Genomic DNA, 19,611 nt, shown 5'->3' on the forward strand with positions numbered 1-19,611 from the left:
TAATTTTTTATATTTTTATTCATATTTTTGGATCAATTTTTGAATGTCGAATGTCATGTCAAAATGGAAAATCTAGAATTCTTGTTTAGAATATATGAGAAGAGCATTCTAATTCTAACATTCTTCTCATTTCTTCTCTAAATGGCTTTTCTGATGCTATATGCCTAAGTACAGATGAAACTCCATATTTTGAGATACAACAGTTTGATTGAAAAGGTGCTCAACTCCTGATTGGTAGTTTGAATATATTAGCCTAAATTTTAGTCTAAATCAAAATACATTTGGTTTGTTTACTTCTACCTTCTCAGTACATGTGTTTTAAATACTACTTTTTTTTAATTTTTAGTAACTTTGTGCAGTTCTAAAAAAACCTCTTCATTATATTTCTTAAAAGTATGAGCAAGTAGGCTTCCTTTAGAGATCTGTGAGGGAAAGTAATCTACCCTGGCAGATCCAGGGTAAATTTCTCCAAGGCCCCTGTGTATTATAATTTAAAATTTTAAGGTCAACTAAGTTCACGTAGAGCCACAAAATTGTAGTTCTTACAAAGCTGTTTCCCACAGCAGAAATCAGAGCGATGAATTAGGGACCAATACATTGAGCATCCCATGAAATGCCTGGAAATGTCCAGTGCAGAGCCGGCGTGCTGCATGGCTGATCAGCACTTTCATCCAGAGAAAAAGGAGCACAAGATGTATTTATTGCCTTATGTATTGCCTATACACAGCATTCACTGAAAATATGTCTGAGGACTAAGTAGTGTATTGATGTGTTCTTGGGTATGACGTTTACATTAAGGTAGTTTAAAATCAGTGAGGTAAGACAAGAATTGTGCAGCACAACGACTAGGATACTTGTTTGAGAGAATCTAAATTCTAGTTTCTACTCCGGCAGACATGTCGGTTCTTTATTTAGCAATTACTGAGAATGTGTTCTGGTTGCTTTTTCAATCTAAATACATTGGAATATTGTATCTGGTAGGTAGAACGTATGCTTTTATTTGTGGGTTAATTTGTTTTTTACACAAGTGTCTCCCACACGACCTGTGGTTTCAATCCCGTCTCTAGTTCTCAGCTTCACATTTTGAGGCCTTGCAGTCCCTAATACTGGCCTAGTTAATTGTGTGTCTGTAAGTCTTACCAAGCTAACCATAACTATTCTGACACACAAAAAGTGTACTTTTAATAAAGACTTTCTAAGTTACATAATTCTTATCCCCAAGCAGGAATCAATAAAGTGTTGTTTTTTTTTTTTCTCCATGAAATACAAGGAAAAGAATTACTATCTTCCACATCAAGAACTTCCAAAGAACAAGTATGCACCAGGTGATAGTTATTTGCTAATAAAATGTTAAAACCCAAAATACACAGAGGTCTTGCAGAACATTCATTCAGACATCTGTTAGGAAGAGCTCTAAGCAAACTACCATCTGTCAAACCACTCATTTTGTCAAAGTTCATTTCCTCATTCATGAGTACTGTTGTATCAGCTTCCAAAAATACCTGTCATCATAGATTAAATATTTAATATTACTTAATATAGCACCCAGTTTAGTATAATGTGGCCGAGTGAACCTTAAAAAATACAATCTGAGAGTCATCATGTAAGGTGACTCAAACCATACAGGAAGACTTAATCTGCTGAATTAAATGCTGAAAAAAATGTTGAAGTTTGGCGCTTTTTTTGTCAGTAATCCAAAATTTGACTTAAAGTCATGGGAGGATTTCCTTGGGGGTTATTGACAAGTGGTAATAAGTACCTGAAAGCCCTTGTCAGGGAAAAACAGAAGCTAATAAAGAAAATGCAGTTGAATTATCTCAAAACTATCTCATTCAGGACCTTTGTACTTCAGGAATTATAAGACATCATCAGCTGGTGAAAGTCTGCCCTAAGTTTTCTGGCTTCAGTGAACTCAATATCAATGTCTGCTGGCTACAGATTTCCCTCAACAAGTATACATTTAGTTTACAGGTATAAATATAATTTATGTACTCAAAACAGACAAGAAAATAGAAGGACTGTGAGCCTATTTGTTAGTTTAATCAACCAGATACTCCCTTGTGTCCCATAACTTAGTTTCTATTTTATATCATATTTCCTAGTTTCATTCCTTGTAGACACAAACACCCACACACGCATATATTCATACAATTTTTGATTGAGGTTTCAGATACACAAAAGCAGTCGGTTCAGAGTTAGCATCCCCATGGCAACAGAAACTTGATGCTTTTATAAACACTATCCATAACATGCCTTGTCAGCCTGCTTGCCAGCTTTCCTTAATTACTCCATGTAATATGGCTGAACGATTGAAGCAACAGTACTTTTAAATGCATTGTTTCATGCATCTGTAGCACCATCTATTTTGACTTAATTATTTTTCACGTTTATCATCCTGATATTAAAAGTAATCAAACCAGCAAGTGGTGACACACCGAAATGAGCAAATGTGTGTCCATCTGGTTTCTTGTGCCAATAATATGTTGCATGTGGAGGTGCCTCAGCACCTATGTGTTGGCTCACCGACTGTAATCGAGTGATGGGTGGGCATCACAGTCCTCCTTTGGGGAGGACAGCATCTAATTCTGTAAAATGATATTATGCTGATGTGCAATACTCAAGTTGTATTTTGTGTTGTAAACATGCACTTTCAAAAACAGCAAAGCAAATGTTCCTCACTTGTAGTTACTCTCCTGCAAGGCTTGACTTCTAGAAAAAAAAACTGTTTCAAGTTATTTTATCACAGCTAAGGTTCAAGATATAAAGTTTTAGAAAAAGTAAAATTACATGCCAATATATTAAGATTTTTTTTTTTGTATGGTACAGAGGCATGCATATACACTTACCTCTGTGTTGATGGCCCCAGAGCAGTATATGCTGAGTTCATATATGTGTAGGTAGGTAACATAAGCACAGAGCAATCTGCAGGGTGAAAATATAGGAAAAGCCTTGGTACAGCTCTCATGTAAGACAGGATGCATGCAGTCCCTGGCTGCACCTCTATATTTCTCTGCAATTTTACAGCTGGTGAGGAAAAACTGCTCTTTTATACAGGCTGTTGGAAGTATGGGAGGTAAACAGCACCAACATAGCACAGCAGAAAGCAAGGGCTACAGTAAATTCACACTCCTTGACCTCCTCTGGAAATGATGATGTGTGCATGCAATCTTGAAGACTTTTTAATTTCAGTGGAACGTCAATTCTGTGGACTGAAAAATAGAATGTATTTTGCTCTTGCACTCTTAAAACCTTCTTATTCCATGAGTGGTTAAGATAAAGAGACATAGCTCAAGTCTTGAGTCTTTCAATGAGACTTTTCAGATTTTGAGGGCTTTTTCTTTGTCTACTGCAAAACCAAGCAACTTTTAATGTTTTTAATCTAATCTATTGCATGTCAGCTTTTGTAGAAGGAAAAAGTATTTTGAGGAAAAATGCAGAGATAATTAAAATTATTGTTAAGTCTCACAGAAGTGTAACTTTTTTATGTTTATATATAAACTTTTTTGTCTATTGGTTAATTTCAAGAGACAATGAAAAATATATCGTGAGTGTATTTGTTGTGATTCAACCAAGATTCAGCCAATTTCTTAAGGTTCAGGCAGGATTAATCATCTGAGTCACCTTTTCATTTTCTGTAGTAGCATTTGTGGGTGAAAAAATCGTTTGAGTGGCAAAGTCTTTTTGTCAGTTACAAAGCCATCTGTCCGCTATGTGCTTACTAATCTACTTCTTTACTCCACTTGTGTCCATCTAAAACCTTGGCCTCTCTCCCTACACAACCAGTCTCATAGCAACCAACAGATTATTTTCAAATATGACAATATATGGGAGGGATTGCTTTCACATACTCATATTTTCCAATTTGTCTTTCTCCCACAAATGTTGTCATGAAGTGAACACAGTCTAACAGTTGCTGTAACTATCAGCAGCACTACCAGATCAGTCAGAAGTCCTAGTTACAGCTGGAATTTCAACATGCTTTAGGTTCTCTATAATTTGACATCTAAAAAGACTCTGCACTAACTAGGCAAGGCATTTGCAGGTACATGGGAAGAGCAAAGGATGGTATGGTCAGCATGATAGGCAGCATAAAGCCAGCTATGGTTGCCAGGCTCATTGAAATAGAAACTTTTAAGTAGGTATATGACGATTAAAATGATCTTTATCAAGGAAGAAAGGGGGTAAATATGTGTATTTTATGAACTGTGCTTCATTACTGATCTGCACATTATTATTGACTGAGGAAGGGTTGCTAAAGAGTGTTAGCATGAGAAGTGGCTGCTCACGAGGAGTCTGCAAACACAGATCTAGCGTGTCGCTTGTTCCTTGTGGACTCCTTGCAGAAAATCTAGACCTGGTCTGAGCTGTGGGATTTGCAGCATCCCCCAAGGCTGACATAGCCAAGATTGCATAGGAAAGGAAATCTGCCCATCGCACAGCCCATGAGCATCCTCTCGTGTGGAATTACACTTTAGGTCAACTCTTGCCATTCCTTTGCAGTCATAATGAGTTTAATTTCTACAGACAAGCTGCATAAAAATTTAATGAACTATGGTTAAGAAGTGGCCCGTGCACAGGTTGTTTGTACAACATTTGATAGCACGATTAATACTTGCTGGTTTTATTCTGGTGGAAGAAATAAGTAGCTTTAGCTGTTGTTAAAATTGTGTTATGTTAAAATAAGTTGGGCATGTGCAATGATCACAACATCCTAGTAGGAATATCACAGTGACAGGGAAGTCTAATCTCCCATATGTTTGAGTCTTTTCTTCAGCTTCCATCTTTCAATGGATGGGCTTAATTCCATGTTCAGCTTTAATATTCAAAGATAATGAAGATAATTCCTTCATCTGGGCAACAGACATCATTTTCTAGCACATTTATTTATTGCTTAACATTTCTTGGTCTGAGAAGATACATAGGACCAAGACAAAGCTCACTGTAGTCAGAGTGGGAATTCATCCCAGTTGTCCTTGATGTGTGTCAGGGCAAGGTTTGAATAACTCTGGTTGTCAGAATTTTTACGAACAAAGTGCTTTCAAAACAAAAGGAAAAAATGCGATAGAAAATACCTTTGATATTTGCAATAGGCACAGTAAGAGTCTTTCCTGAATATGTTTTCATGGTGATTTTAGTATTCTATCTTTTGAATTTACTTATTTTCTCTAAATAAAAGGGTTCTCATGTAGGATTAAAAGAAAAGTGCATGTTTGTTTCTGTGACCTGTCATGTCTTCTAACCTCTAGAAACTATTGGTCAAAGCTGTTTTACTAGGGGAAATAGATATAGGTATTTTCTCTGACATTTTTATTTACTCATTCTTTGGCTCGTACTTTAAGAAGTGTTCTAGACATTTTGGGGAAGTTCTTTCTGGGAGGTATTAGCATGGCAAAACCAGGAAGAGTATTCACAAGTTCAAGGTATATATAGGAATTGATAGTAGCAGTGAACAACTTCAGTGGATTTTAGCTAATCTGATATTGCAAGTAGTTAATAGCCATTCAATCAATACTTTGTAAGTGGGAGGAAATTTTACAGAGCTACAAACCTCTGAACAACATGAGACTGATTATGGGTCTCTTCTTGAGATGGCAGTCTAAACTTGCCAATATTTTAATACTTCATATCATGCAGTTAGTGGCATTCATAACAACTACGTTTGGGATCAAAGTAATGACTAAATAATAAGAAGAAATAGACCAAGCAAGTTTTTAGTCTGCCTAAACATGTAATCTAGCTGAGACATAAAGTGAAAGTTCTCAACAAAAAACAAAGGAAGTGGTTTTGGTAATATTCATAATATATGCTCCTCCATACTAGTATTACATGGGCCAAATGATCTCTGTATTTATGTTTTTCATACAAGCAGGGTTTAACTTATATTCTGATCTTTTAACAGAAAGTAAAATTAAATTATTGGGTCAATTCACGTCCCTGATTCAACATGTCTGACTTGAAGGATATCAATAGCCTAGCTGAAGATAGCAAAGGTGATGAGTTGCTTTCACATGGTTGGCTGGGGCTAAACTGTGAGTACAGGGAAGACACAAGATATGTTTGTTGTTACCGTAAGATATGACAGATTGGCGAGGCACTCTGGAAACAACAGTATTGGGAGGGGGAGTTTGCAGAGGATTTAGTAGCAAAGTTATGAAGAGGCTTTGCCGGATCTGCATCCATGCAAGTGAAACAAAAAGGGCCTGAGATTAGAAATAACAGGGTATTTAATTGGTTTGTCTCCAAGGTACAATCCCACAATCACGTTAGGAGTTATTTGTAAAGTGACCTGCAGCAAATGAACATGTTAGTTCTTCTGGATTATCAGTTATAAGATAAAACATGTTGGCTTTTCTCCACATAATAAACCTCCTTCCAGAACAGCAGCAACAGCTGGATTGCTCCTGTGGATAAATCACTGTGTTACCTAATCTGGATGCTGGTTAAAACACACATCACTGCTACTATGCTGACTGCATTAATGCCCTCTGCTAAATCTGGAGAAGCTCTGCTGACAGTGCTGATTAGGAGAGTAACAAAAAGACACAGACAGGCAAGATACATAAGCACCTTATACCCAGGTGCCAGTGATGCTTTGCAATGGGGAAGATAATAGTACCTGACCTGTTCCAACCTTCCTGAACCTCATCACACGCCGAGCCCTGCTCTGCAACCGCTTGCCCTTGATGTGACATGAGGGTGAAGCAGCAATGTTTGGACGTGTTCAGGGCCTCCAGCGCTGGAAGACAGAAAAGGAAGCCTGGGAGAGAAATTTCAGGCTCACTAAATTTCCCAGTGTTGAGGGAATCATGTCAGGTTCCTCCTCTCCTGAGATTGTTACAAACATTTCCATTGGCAAGTGTATCTATTTTTAATCAGAAAACGATTCTGTGGGTGCTTTCTCTCTAGCTTTATCAGAATTACGACTCAAAAAAAAAAAAAATACAAGAAAATTAGATTTCAATCCTTCAAAAACTGATGAAATCAGCAGGGAAGGGTTACTGTAATAAATCTTTGAATGCCAGTATAACCTTGTTCTCCTATTCAACCCTATTTTTATATGAACAATATAGAGTATTAGTAAAAATTCATATACTTAGCACTAGAAAAGGTGGAGAATTATTTATAGCCATGTTATTTTATTTCATAACTGAAACAAGTAAACACCATAGTTCTCCATAAACCGCATTTCTGTTTATGAATAAAGGCTCATGTAAAATTACATTTGCACTCTCAAAGACCGAACATTTTCTGAAGGCTTTCATCTGAGCATTTCTTGAGAGTTTGCTTTTAAGGTATACTTCAGACAAACCGATTCTGTATGAAATATTGGTGTTATTGCTAACACTGCAACAACAAATGAGGTGAATATGGTTACGTATTCTGGCCAGGAGCATCACATACGGTGTCTTCCTAAAGTCACTCCATCTTTTCATCCCTTTTTTTCCTCTCCTACATATAATACTGCAGACAAGACTGATGCAACTGATTTTTTAAGTTTGTGGGAGTTTTTTTTGTCAACTACATAGCTTGTGCACACTGGATATACTAATAGTTGATCACAAATCGAATAGGAATATGAACTTCTTCCACTCATGCTATCCCTAATCTCTGTTATTACATTGATCTATTATTACTATGACTTCTATTTTTTTTTCTCCAATACTAAGGTTTGTTAAGCATGCCAGGAAGTTAGTTTTGGTCTTAGTTTTGTGGAGTCCTTTGGACTGTTAATTGAATACCCTCCTGTTTTTATGGGAAACAAGCATCCAGAGGAACTTCTAAAATTACCTTGCTCGTATTGCCACTTTCTCTTGTGAAAATATTCATCTGTTTTATTTCTTTTCATATATGGATTTGTTAGAGTTCCAGTAAAATCTTGATTGGCTATGTCGTTATCAGTGTAGGCAGCTGAATGATTTAGCATCTTACAACAGATTTATGTGAGTCATTGCATTCAAAAACATTAGTACACCAGTGAAAACTCCTTAACAGGTAATTACTCACACAAAATCAGTGCTGAGAGCAGGAAACACAGCACGCTGGTTACTTTTTCCCCTCCTCTTGAGAGAGGCCATGACTCTATAACCTGCTGTGATGATAAAAGTGATCTAATCATGGAATCAGGATGATTGTGGTAAGGAACAAGGTTAAAAGAAATTTCAAGGAGTGCTGGGAACTTTTTAAACTGATAGAATCAATTTTATTCCCCAGCTCTTGAGCATACACTGTAGTCGAGGCAGTATGCCTCGAGTGGTTTTGTTTTTACTTACTTTTGGCTATATGACATGGTATAGAAGGCACCAAGTAACTGGCAGTACATGAATTTATCCTTCAACAGCTTATACAGTACTGACTCTCAGTTATTTTATCTTGTGCCTGGACACTGTCTATTAACTTGAGCTGGCTGCCATACCTGTCCTCTAGCTGAGCTTTTTGTAATATCAGCACGGTGAGTTTGCACCATCCACCATATGTGGTGCATCCACAATCTATTTCTTGTAGCATCAGGTTTAAATGAATTGATGTCGGACTACTGGCTTTCTCTTACACGCAGTTTTACCTGAGTGCTTCAGCATTCATCATCTGTTTCAGCCCCAGAAAACTTCCTTATTGAAGCGCAAAACCTGTTTGAGGAAGATTCTATTGCCTGTAGGTGTTACATGGCACCTTACACAAGTTTTGTGAAATGCTTCATGCCATGATGCCATGCAATGGGCATCTTGGGATCTGCCTGTGAACTTTGCAGCCAAATCCCTGATGTGTGTTGGGGGAATTAGGTCCTGTGGAAGTTGCTGGACCCAGAAGCCTTCTCAAAGCTATGGCTGAATGCAGCTCTATGGACAGAGTCTGTGTCAAGTCTGAATCTGCTGCTCTCAAAATAACCTTAAACTTAAGTAGGGCTGGTAGAACTGATCAGTTTTGTGAGGTTTTTTTTCTGGCTTTAAATACTTTCCTCAAATTTCTATACAAGTATCTTCTTCTTACAAGGTCTTTACTGTGCATTAGTAATTAAATTACAGGGGTAAATTCCTCAATATTCTGTTGGTCTTCTATCATCCTTGATTTTTTCCCATTAATCAACAAGTGGTAAGGGGTTCTTTATAACCAAATATGCTATTACCTTTTAAAAAAATAAGTGTTAGATTCCTGTTCTTATCCTGGTGACTTTCACCTCTTTTTTTTTGTTTTGTTTTAAAACACAGTCACCCATGTAATTAGCATATATAACATTCTGTCCTGGATCCGAATCCACAAAACAGGTCTTCTTAAGCTGTTTTTCTTCACAATTGCCACAGAAAAATACCTTTGAAGATGCTTTTAGTGCTGAAAGAGATAGTTCACATTTCACATTGGGAACTTTGCTTCCTACCGAAGTACATTAAGTAAGAAAGATGTCAGCACCTGCTTCATTATAGTCATTGCACAGTTGTAATATTTTGAGTTTTGCTAAGCTTTGACTTGAAAAAAAAATAAAATACATAAGAGAACCTGGACAAGAAGGGTGAATTAATTCCTGGTGTATCCATATGCATTGAAGGGAGCTACCACAGGCATGATGTTAGCCCCATGAGAATTTTGTGTGTAAGAAAGCTGCAGGGATTGGAAAGCTGTTTTTTTCCCTTTTATTGTGATTTTCCTGCAAACATTGACAGAATATGTAGACCTAATTGCAAAACACAGTATCTGTTTTTTTATTTCCTGTGTTATATCAAGCTCAATATTGCTTAAAGCAAAAGCTCAGTTTGTGACTCAGAGTATGGATAGTGATCAAGAAAGCCTCTAAAAGAAAAAATTATGTCTGTTAAAACAGAGAAGCAAATTAAATTGTATTGTTTATACATACAGATACCCAGATAAGGCTATAGGGCAGCCTGATGTATAGCAGAGCAAAGGCAGGCTTTTTACTTCCTGAAACTCATGGAAGACATGTTAACCACTGTTGATAATAAATGAGTATTTAAAAAAATAATTATTTTTACTTCATTTTTATTATTTTCTGACCAAATCTTCCCTTCATTCACTAGGACTTTTTTGAAAGTTTTATTTTTCTACTGCTGTATTAAACTCTTTGGCAGATTAGTTTTGGGTGGATTTTTTGATGTTGTTTTGCTTCTCAAAGTGCAGTGGTTGATTTGTTGTGCATTAGAAATGGAGGCTGGAGCATGGAGAGGAGCCAGTGTGGGAATATAATATCCTGTGGTTAAAGCTATGGTTTCATTAGAAACTACTCTTTCTGAGTAAACAGGGGAAAAAAAATACACACAAATTCTCATCCAAAAAAGCTGCCTTAGATTATTATCCAGAAAAAAGAAAAACCACGAATGAAGCTGGAAGAATATTAGGTACCTGCATAACTGGATCAAAGAAAATGCATTTTGTATTGGATTATATATTCCTTTTCCCAAGCAGTGAAACATTAAGATACTTGGAATATGTAAAAGACAAATAATCAATGATTGGTTTCTGTCTGACTGTGCTGATTTGTTTTTGGAGATGACTTTCACTTACTTAGTAACAACTTGGTAAATACAGGAAAAATAGTTTTGCATGTTTATTAATATTCTGACATTCCAGCGAAATCTGCATGAGACTTCCAGAACCTTTATGTTTGACTGGTCACTATTATATGTTAACTACATTTTCAAAAGTAGTGAGTGGGCTGATAATAGTGTCTGGAGCTGCCCTCTAACCTGGAATGGAGCAAAAGAAGGTTTGTGAAGAATGTAAAAAGACTTGAATCTCTTCTATTTTTTACCTGTCTAAATTCCTGTTGAGGGTCCATTCTCCTCGTGGCAATTGTGAATGCTCCTGAGTTTTCCTGATATATGTGAGAAAGAGCCTGTAAAAAATCTGATATATTGTAGTCAACTTTCTCCACTCTCAATGGGTCTAAACCTATAAAACCCTCTGTTATTCTAAAGGTGTGTGAGTGCCTCTTAATTACTTATAGAGAGAACCACGGTAAAACTACACTGAAATTTATTTCACCTCAAGAAGAAAAATATCAGAAGCCCAACTATTTCAGATAAGTAGCAGAGAGATAGCTAGACCCCCTCAAAAGAACAGCAATAAAATTCTGTCCTCCTCCACTTTCCCATTGTGTACACAGGAGATACTGAAACACTGATCTTCATACATCCTTAGTAGAGGCTAGGTTATGTTACCAAGCGTGAGAAAATCTTGAGACCACACTATAAAGAACAAAGTGATTAAAGTATTTGGACAGCAGATATCTGATCTGTCTCTGACTCCCCATGTTCCTGTACGGGGCTTCTATCCCAAACAGTAGGGAGTCCAGGTCCAATAACTGGGGAGCAGAGATAAGATTCATCTGGAGGAAGCAAGTGCTAATGTAGTTTAATGTGTTATTGACATTGTCCTGGTTGTTTACTCTCTAGTATTCCCATTCATCTCCTTTTATCACACATCTGCCTACACCTTCATGCAGTTCTCATAGTATGACAGCTCTTTGTTAAGCTTCATTTGGTGCAAAAGTTACAGACTTCAGCTGCCTACCAGCAAGAGGGTGTGAGTGCAATTGTCACGGGTCGCTTCATGATTTTTTCGTTGCAGGCACCAAGCTCACGATGCCAGCACAGTCTTATTTGAATATCACATTCTGAATTTTGTGAGAGTGTAGTTATTTTTCCCACACGATAGATGGATAAAGAAGGCAGAATTAAGGTTGACTGAATAGTGTTGAATTCTCCATACATCATTTGTACTTCAGGATGTTGACATCACCTCAGACAAGTACACAGGGAATGCTCATGTCCATTGATAGACATAGACATTTTGTTATTGACTGTTTTGGGATTAGCATTTCAACCATGAACTTCAGGTAGATGAATTTTCAGTAAAAATCAAACAAACATATATTTGTTTGCTTTACAGAACATCCATCTATTTTTACTTCCACAAATAAACCTAACCTGAAGTAACAGGTTCTTTGTATGGGATTACAAATTGGCTTTTAATAGAACAGAAGATTCAGCCTTTGGTAAACTATCATACTGTTGCACTTCTGTTTTAAGAAGAAAATATATAGCAGTAATCCTATATACAAGTAATATGCTATATCCCAGTAATATCCAATATATCAATGATATATGTGAATTTGTGTGTACACATACACATGAAGACGTTAGTACAACATTTTAGTACAAGTTTTTCATTTATTTGTGTGCATATGTGTATGAAATGAATCAAAGACAAAATGAATTAATGCAAGTGTAAAGACAGTAGTTTAAATGCTAAAGCTACATTATTTCCTTGCTGCCATTAAAAAAAAAAAAAGTAATCAGAGGAATCTGGAATCAGAATCATATCCTTCAGAAGGGTATCGGTAATATTGTACTGTTATTTCAGATAAACCTGCAGAAGAAGATGCGAGTCACTGGAGTTATAACTCAAGGTGCCAAGAGGATTGGAAGTCCGGAATATGTAAAATCTTACAAAGTTGCATACAGCAATGATGGGAAGTCGTGGACAATGTACAAAGTAAAAGGCACAAATGAAGATATGGTAAGATTAAGTTGTCTGTATATGAATACATCTTACGGTTTAGCTGCCTTAGAGGTACGAGGTATCTGTAGATAGGATGACGTATCTGTAGATATGTATAATTGCCTGACAGTATGATACATGTTGCTTTGTCAAAATTTTTCTCAGAAAAAAAACAAAAAAAAAAAAGAAAAAAAACCCCAAACAAACAACAAAAAACAAACAAACAAACAAAAAACAAACCCACAAATTTGCACTTCCTGTCTGCTAAGAGTTTCTTATACTTTAACTGATGGTTGTATAAATACTATTTCCCAAGGCTAGAATAATCCTGTTTATTACACTTAACTGGTTTTCATTTTAATTAGTTTACCAGTAATTACTCATTACTCTGTTTTCAATTTAGTTTTATTACATTGGCAGATTAGTGTTAACCCTTAAAAGCATAAGACTCATTCATCAATGCTAATCTCTGTACCGCACAAACAGTATCATCCTGTGGGAAGCCTGTGTTTACAGTTTATACTTACCGCTTATTTTTTACAGAGCTGTGCATACAAAGCAGCAAAAATCCCTTTACTCTGTAAGTTAAGATAGAACTAAGGCACTTTGCAGCATTAGACACAGTTTCTCTGTTGAGAAAATTAAAATACTGTGTGAAGAGGTATATAATGAGGGAAGAAAACAAAGTACAACCATATCTTGCTAGAGTGAGGAGTGAACAGAAGAATGCTTATGGGTTTATTTCAGCTCCCCATGCGATCAATGGGAGGGTTGCAGTGCGCTTCAGTGGGTGTTGGATCAGGTTCTTGAACTAGAGGGAAAAAAATAAATGTCAATCAGTATAAATAATTGCTGGCTAAATTGAATTGGGACTATGTAATATACTAATTAGAAAAGAAGTAATAATTTAGTTGAATTACTGCATTTGGTTTCTAGGAGTCACAAGCTAGAAATCCTGATGCAGTGCAGGTGGAAAACACATGCTGACGCAAGTCAGTGGCAGTATGTTTTCCTAAAGAACTTGTATTTTGGGCACTAGCAATGGAAAAACAGCCTCTATTTGTGACAAGCTTGTAGACAAATGTGCAGGGATGGTCAGAAGAACAACGCAGATATTTTTGAGATAGGGAAATGAACTGAACCCCCAGTAATCCTCCTGGCATGTTTTTATGAGTGTGTTGTTTTATCACAGGTGTTTCGTGGAAATGTGGACAACAACACACCGTATGCTAACTCCTTCACCCCTCCCATTAAGTCTCAGTACATACGGCTGTATCCCCAGGTGTGCAGAAGACACTGCACGTTGAGAATGGAACTTCTTGGCTGTGAACTGTCAGGTGGGTTTTCTGCAGTCTCCACATCTCAGAAACCAGCCACCCAGCAGCGCATTTTTGTGCCCAAGGTCTGAAACATAAGCATTTCATTCCTGGTGAAATGCAGTCAGCAAGGCTGAGTTTATCCAGACAGTTACTTATCTCTTTTAATGTAAATTATTAAAACAGCAACGTGTACCTAAATGATGTGACAATAGTTGCTTGCAGTAAGGCAGCAGTAGTAGTAGGGAAATGTGCTAGCTACCTAATAACACATTGCAAATCTTTCTGTGCACATTGGCCTCCAATTACATGCAACCTAGAAAAGGTCATTTATAGCAGTTTTCCTAAGTACTAACAGGTATCAGGACCCGGTATGTCACATATAAGCAGACCATAAAAGAGAGAGTTTCTAACTCAACAGTTGTGTTCAGCACAGCCCAAAGTAGGTCCAGAAAACAATTTCTGAGAGCTGAAGCTGTTTATGCAGAGCTGTACAGCAGAGTCACAGCAGCAGCAGGTGTCAAGCTGGCTTGGGTAATTCCTCCTGGCTGCTGGGTGGCCACATCAATGTGCTGTGTGACATCCTCAGGGGATGAAGGTGCTTCAGCTGCCGTCGAGGGCCACTCAAAGTGCAACAGGATACATTTTGCCGGACTGCTTAAGTCAAGATTTCAGTTTAGATTTGTTTTGTGGATTTCTGGCAGAAGCAGGCATTGTGTCTCACAGCAAAAAGTAAATGAACAAGTGGAGCCAATATAAACCCTCTTAAGGTTTGTAGTAGCAGAAGTTATAGCTCGTAAATGTAAAGCCTGACCTCTAGCCACTCTCTGCAATAACCTCCTTCCCTTACAAATTCAGTAAAGCATGTAAATTTTCTATCTCTTTCAAGAGATCAAGCTTTTACCAGTGGGAGTGCTCCACTGAATTCATTTAAAATGATTTTTATGTGGCTGCCTCCTTACTGTACAAACAACAGTCATCCAGTTCACGAATGATATATCAAAACAGCTGGAGTTAAATAATTCTTAGTTCTCTAGTGGCATCAAAACCAGATTCAGAAATGAAAAGTTAATGCATTAATCTCACTGTAGCCCTTTCCCAATACAGATAAGTTTGAGAGTAAATAGAAAATTCTGTCTAGCTGCTTTAGTCTATTTGATTTTTTTTTTTTTTATGTCTTCCATTTGTGGAACCACAATTTAGAGTAAGTCCTTGCCAGAATGACCAGGAATTGTTTTGCTCAAAGAACTGTGAAAGCTAGTGAAGTGAATTCATTTCAGTGGTCTCCTCACAGTTTCAAGGTCATCATTCCTTAGAACTGCAGGCAGTCAAGGCTCAGAAAACAATTTCTTCTGAAAGAAGAGTATAATTATACATAACAACACACTAATTCACTCTAACTTCAGGTGGTCTGTGTTAAGCAGAAAAACACTTTAAGAGGTCTGACTTCTCTAACAAGTCCTGGTGCTAGAGAAGAGGGTCAATACTGAAGGGAGGGAGACTGTCTCACAGCACCAGATCATCATGAAAACTAATTCTTTCTTAGAACAAACTTCAGCAAAATGTTAAATACAATCTGCTCTAGACTCATAAATAGCTTTATGCACCAGGACCCATGATCAGATCTTATTTAAAACCACAATCAATGCTTGTGGAGTTGGCCATCAATAAATTAGGCATTATTTTTTATGGCCTTGTTTTCCTGCATTACTTGTGTTTTGCACATCTCTGTATTGTAAATTCCCTTCCTGTTACAGAGTACTGGTGTGGGAGGAGAAACAGATCACAGCTGCTGCTTATTAGAATGCCTTTATTCATTAAGCTGTTACAAACAGTAGCATCAAGCTGTTGTTTAAAAAAACAGATTAACTGTCCACACAACACAGTCAGTTACTCATCCAATTCACTCACACACTCAAACATCTGCACGTATCAGGCTCTGCTCTTGCACGTGGTCTATGTCACACATCGTTGATTCTTGTGTATGTTGGTGGCTGTGTACCAATTAGGCAAATTCTTGGTGTTCTGAGTTTATCGGGTCTTGCAGAAGGATGCCAGTCCCCAGAACTTAGGCTTTCTTTTGAGACTTATATTTTGTTCTGGGCATGTAATATTCCTCTTTTTGGCATGTTGTTCTCTGGTAACTATTTCTCTATCCTAACAGTACCTATAGATATCATACACACAAACTCACAGACAAGGGGACTTTGTAACATTTGCATTTAGTACTAGATTCCCTTCCTCTGGTTTGTCTTCAGCACTGTCTAATCTGGAAAGGAATCCTATGTTCATTAATAGGAAGAATTTTTTTTAAATCCCTTAATTTTCAGAAAAGAAAAATATCACAGTGTTAATCAAAACAAAATCACCTTTGTCCTCAAATAATTGACATATGTTGCTTTTACCAACACTGCATGAATCCTGGCCCAAGATAAGACTCATGTAGACCTTTGCATGCAGATCTGTTTGTGGTTTTGCCTCCATTCTATTGGATGTTTAACATTTTCTTTGCAGGTTTGTGCTTTCTTGAAAGAAGGGGTAGATGAGGGGCATGGTACAGGATGCAGACTGAAGAGCAAAATGTTGTGCCCCCAGAAAAGTCAACAGAGAATAACCTTATTGTGGACTCTTTCAATTTTCAGATACTAATCCATACTCATCCTTATTATTTCACTGCTCCTGTTTCATCAAGCTAGATCAAATACAAAGTAACTACAAACTTATACCTGGATAGGTTTAAACACACAGAGTTATCAGATAACGTTTATCACAGATGGTGATATCCAAAGCATCCCAAACATGTTGACCTAAGATGCTCTACTAAACATAGCCCTAAGAATGTCTACACCAGCCCTCACTGACTTTAACAGGTTGTAAAATGGGTAGGGAGATTGAATGATTTCACAGGAACATTGCAAAACAAATTTTAAGAAAATAAGTGCAGTAAAGAGGGGATGCCCCAGGGAGCCATGAGCATTATTAAGAATATACTTCTGTGAGGGGTGACTGTCTACAGACACAAAGTTTTGTACTAGTTTGATGATTCTGGCCTTTGCGCTCATAGATCACCTATCAAAATAAACAGTCCTTATCTTCTGTCACTGAAGCAGGGTGCCACAGGAGCTGGGAAGAGACTGGGTCTGCTGTTGCTCCCTGTGACATGGCCCTGAGACATTGTTCTGCCACCCCTGTGCCTCATGTTCATCGCTTCTGATTCTCATGTTATTCTCACTTTCTCCTGTTACCTTTAACAACTGCCTTCCTCCTCTGGGGCAGCGGGGAAGGAAGGCAAGTGTAAAATCCCATTAATGCACGAATGCATGCACAAGCATGCCAGCAGACACATCTGTCGCTTCATAAATCAATAACAATACTCAGAAAAGACAGAACTATTTTTTGATGGATTGGGCCAGCACTGAAAAACAGTTTTGACAACCCATGTTTTTGTGTCAGGAACCTCCCTCAGACTCCTCAGATGAAACATTGCTGCTGACAGCGCTTGTGATCCTGGAGTGATACTTCAGAACTGAATAATAAGCAAAGTCTTTCTCTAAAGCAACAAATGAGTCTCTTTCATTTGTGCTATCAGTTGCTCCCTCCTACTCTGAGAAAAATTGTTTTGTTGTTGTGTTGAACTAGGTAGTTCATTCTACAGACAAGGCTGTGCAATTTCCATTTGTGCGCTGAGAATCAGTTCTGAAAATCTGCATTCTTTACAAATATTAACTCTGGGTTTGGTTTATTTTTCATTGGATATGAAATATGCCAGTATTTCAAATTTTAAATACAGTTGTTACTACACTAAAGGGCATATTATTATTGTCTGTCTCTGATAATGTGTATTTGCTCCTGCTGTTAGACCCCCCACAGAGGGCCTGGTCTCACCTTCCTGATTTGAATCCCTAATAATTTGACTTAATTCTGTGTGCTTAACCTACAGGAGAAAGAGAAAGTAGAATCTGACCGCAAGGGCTTTGCTAATAATAGCAACGAAACTAAAAAAGAATCAGGTCTTTAAATCTGGGTAAATATACCATAGAGGAAAAGAGAACCAGCTTTGATATCTAGCTCAAATAAAGTGAAAAAGAGAATAAAAACTTAGGAGGTAATTTAAGTGGTTGCACAGAGTTCTGGCTCTGTCAAGGGACACCAGCTGAGCAGGGTCATGGTCCCAGCAGGAAAGCCTTCACAGCTTGTGTGTGTGCTCTGAAAAACACAGCTGGTGACTCAGCAGATGATTACCTGACAGGAACCAGCTCCGCGATGTGGGGTGTGAGTGTCGGGCGGAAAAACTGTCTTCCCTATGACACATAAAGTTAAGGTTTTGTGCATTCACGGTGACGATGCATTCCTTGAAAAACCATGTGCGTTAGATCACACTCCTATGTTAAAATACTTTTTTGCAATCTGACTCTCTCAAGTCAGCTACCGAACTAAGTGTGATCACCAGATTTGTGAAGCAAAAATTTGGGGACAACTGCATGTATGCAGGCTTTTGACAGCTGGGGCAGAGAAGAAATGAGAAAACTTCTCTTTTTATCTTCCCATCTCCATCTTTCACCTTTTCCTCAACCAACCATCATTACTCCACCCAGCCATATATCTACCTTTCCTAACCTCTTAGCTCTTTACTCTTAGTCACTTTACTTGCCTCTCTTTTCCTTATTTTTAAAAAATCTTAAAACCAAGCAGCTCATCTACCTCCCCTGGCTTTCAGCACTTTTGTTACAGTGCTGTTATCAAAGGGTAACTCTTCTTTTTGTCAGCTTGCTACTTTCCTCTTCTGGGTCCAAAGCACCTCCTGTGTTCCCAGTGTAAAAGAGCAAGGCAGAGAAACCTAGATTGACTTATTAATTTGCTTGGTTGGTTGGTTGGTTGGTTTGGTTTGTTTTTTTTTCATGGACACCCAACAGAGAAAGGAGAATCCCAAGATCTAACTTTTGCTACACTTCAAACAACTCAATGATATGGGACATTCACTTGGTTTAATCAAATAACCCTTTAACACTTGATTTCTTCTAAGTGGTTATTTGCTACTATTCATCCTCCTTCACAATTGCTTTTCTGCAGCCTTCCATCATCAGTGGGTGCTGGTGGGTGAATTACTTGGCTAGTGTCAAGTAATTCAAAAGGCTAGAAGACTCAGTGCTTGTTGACATTTTACTTCATTAGTGGCTTTAAGAAAAATTAACATTTCCGCAGTAGGCAAACATATGTTTGATGTGATATGGCATAAAAGCATGATAAAATCAAACTGAATAGGGAAAAAGATAGCAAGCTGCTGGACAGGGAAATAAAACCGAGATAAGAAGAGCCGAAAGTCATTTTTTCTGTTTGTTTGCCTTCATAAATTTATGCCAGGATAAAATACATTCTCTGCCTTTTTATTCTTCTGAGGTAGTGTTGAAATGAAGTGCCTTGAATTGGCTATTTTTCATTTGTTTGTTTGCAAGTTCCTCCAACAACAGTCTTGATTAAAGCCTTTTCTTCATGAATTGCTAGCTTTCTTTTCCGTAACGGAAAACTTAAACCACTTACAGAGATAAGCAGGTAGTGTCAGAGATCTTATTTTGCTGTTTCAGGTTGCTCTGAACCCCTGGGGATGAAATCAGGACATATACAGGACTACCAAATCACCGCCTCCAGTGTTTTCCGGACACTCAACATGGACATGTTCACTTGGGAGCCCAGGAAAGCCCGGCTGGACAAGCAAGGCAAAGTTAATGCCTGGACTTCAGGCCACAATGACCAGTCACAATGGCTGCAGGTAAAGTTTCACATACGTTTT

The 19,611-nt window shown here is 37.7% G+C and overlaps 1 protein-coding gene across 2 annotated transcripts in view; it reads left to right on the top strand.

The window, feature by feature from the left end:
- Positions 1-19,611, top strand: part of EDIL3 (EGF like repeats and discoidin domains 3) — a 252,572-nt gene that overhangs the window by 187,120 nt on the left and 45,841 nt on the right. For both annotated transcript variants that reach the window (XM_082074857.1, XM_082074856.1), the window contains 3 exons: positions 12,370-12,525; positions 13,700-13,844; positions 19,406-19,590. In XM_082074857.1, coding sequence (XP_081930983.1) covers positions 12,370-12,525; positions 13,700-13,844; positions 19,406-19,590 — 486 coding nt within the window. The remainder of the gene's footprint in view (positions 1-12,369; positions 12,526-13,699; positions 13,845-19,405; positions 19,591-19,611) is intronic.

Source organism: Streptopelia decaocto (genome assembly GCF_964273445.1).
Source record: "Streptopelia decaocto genome assembly, chromosome: Z".
Classification (NCBI taxonomy): Eukaryota; Metazoa; Chordata; class Aves; order Columbiformes; family Columbidae; genus Streptopelia; species Streptopelia decaocto.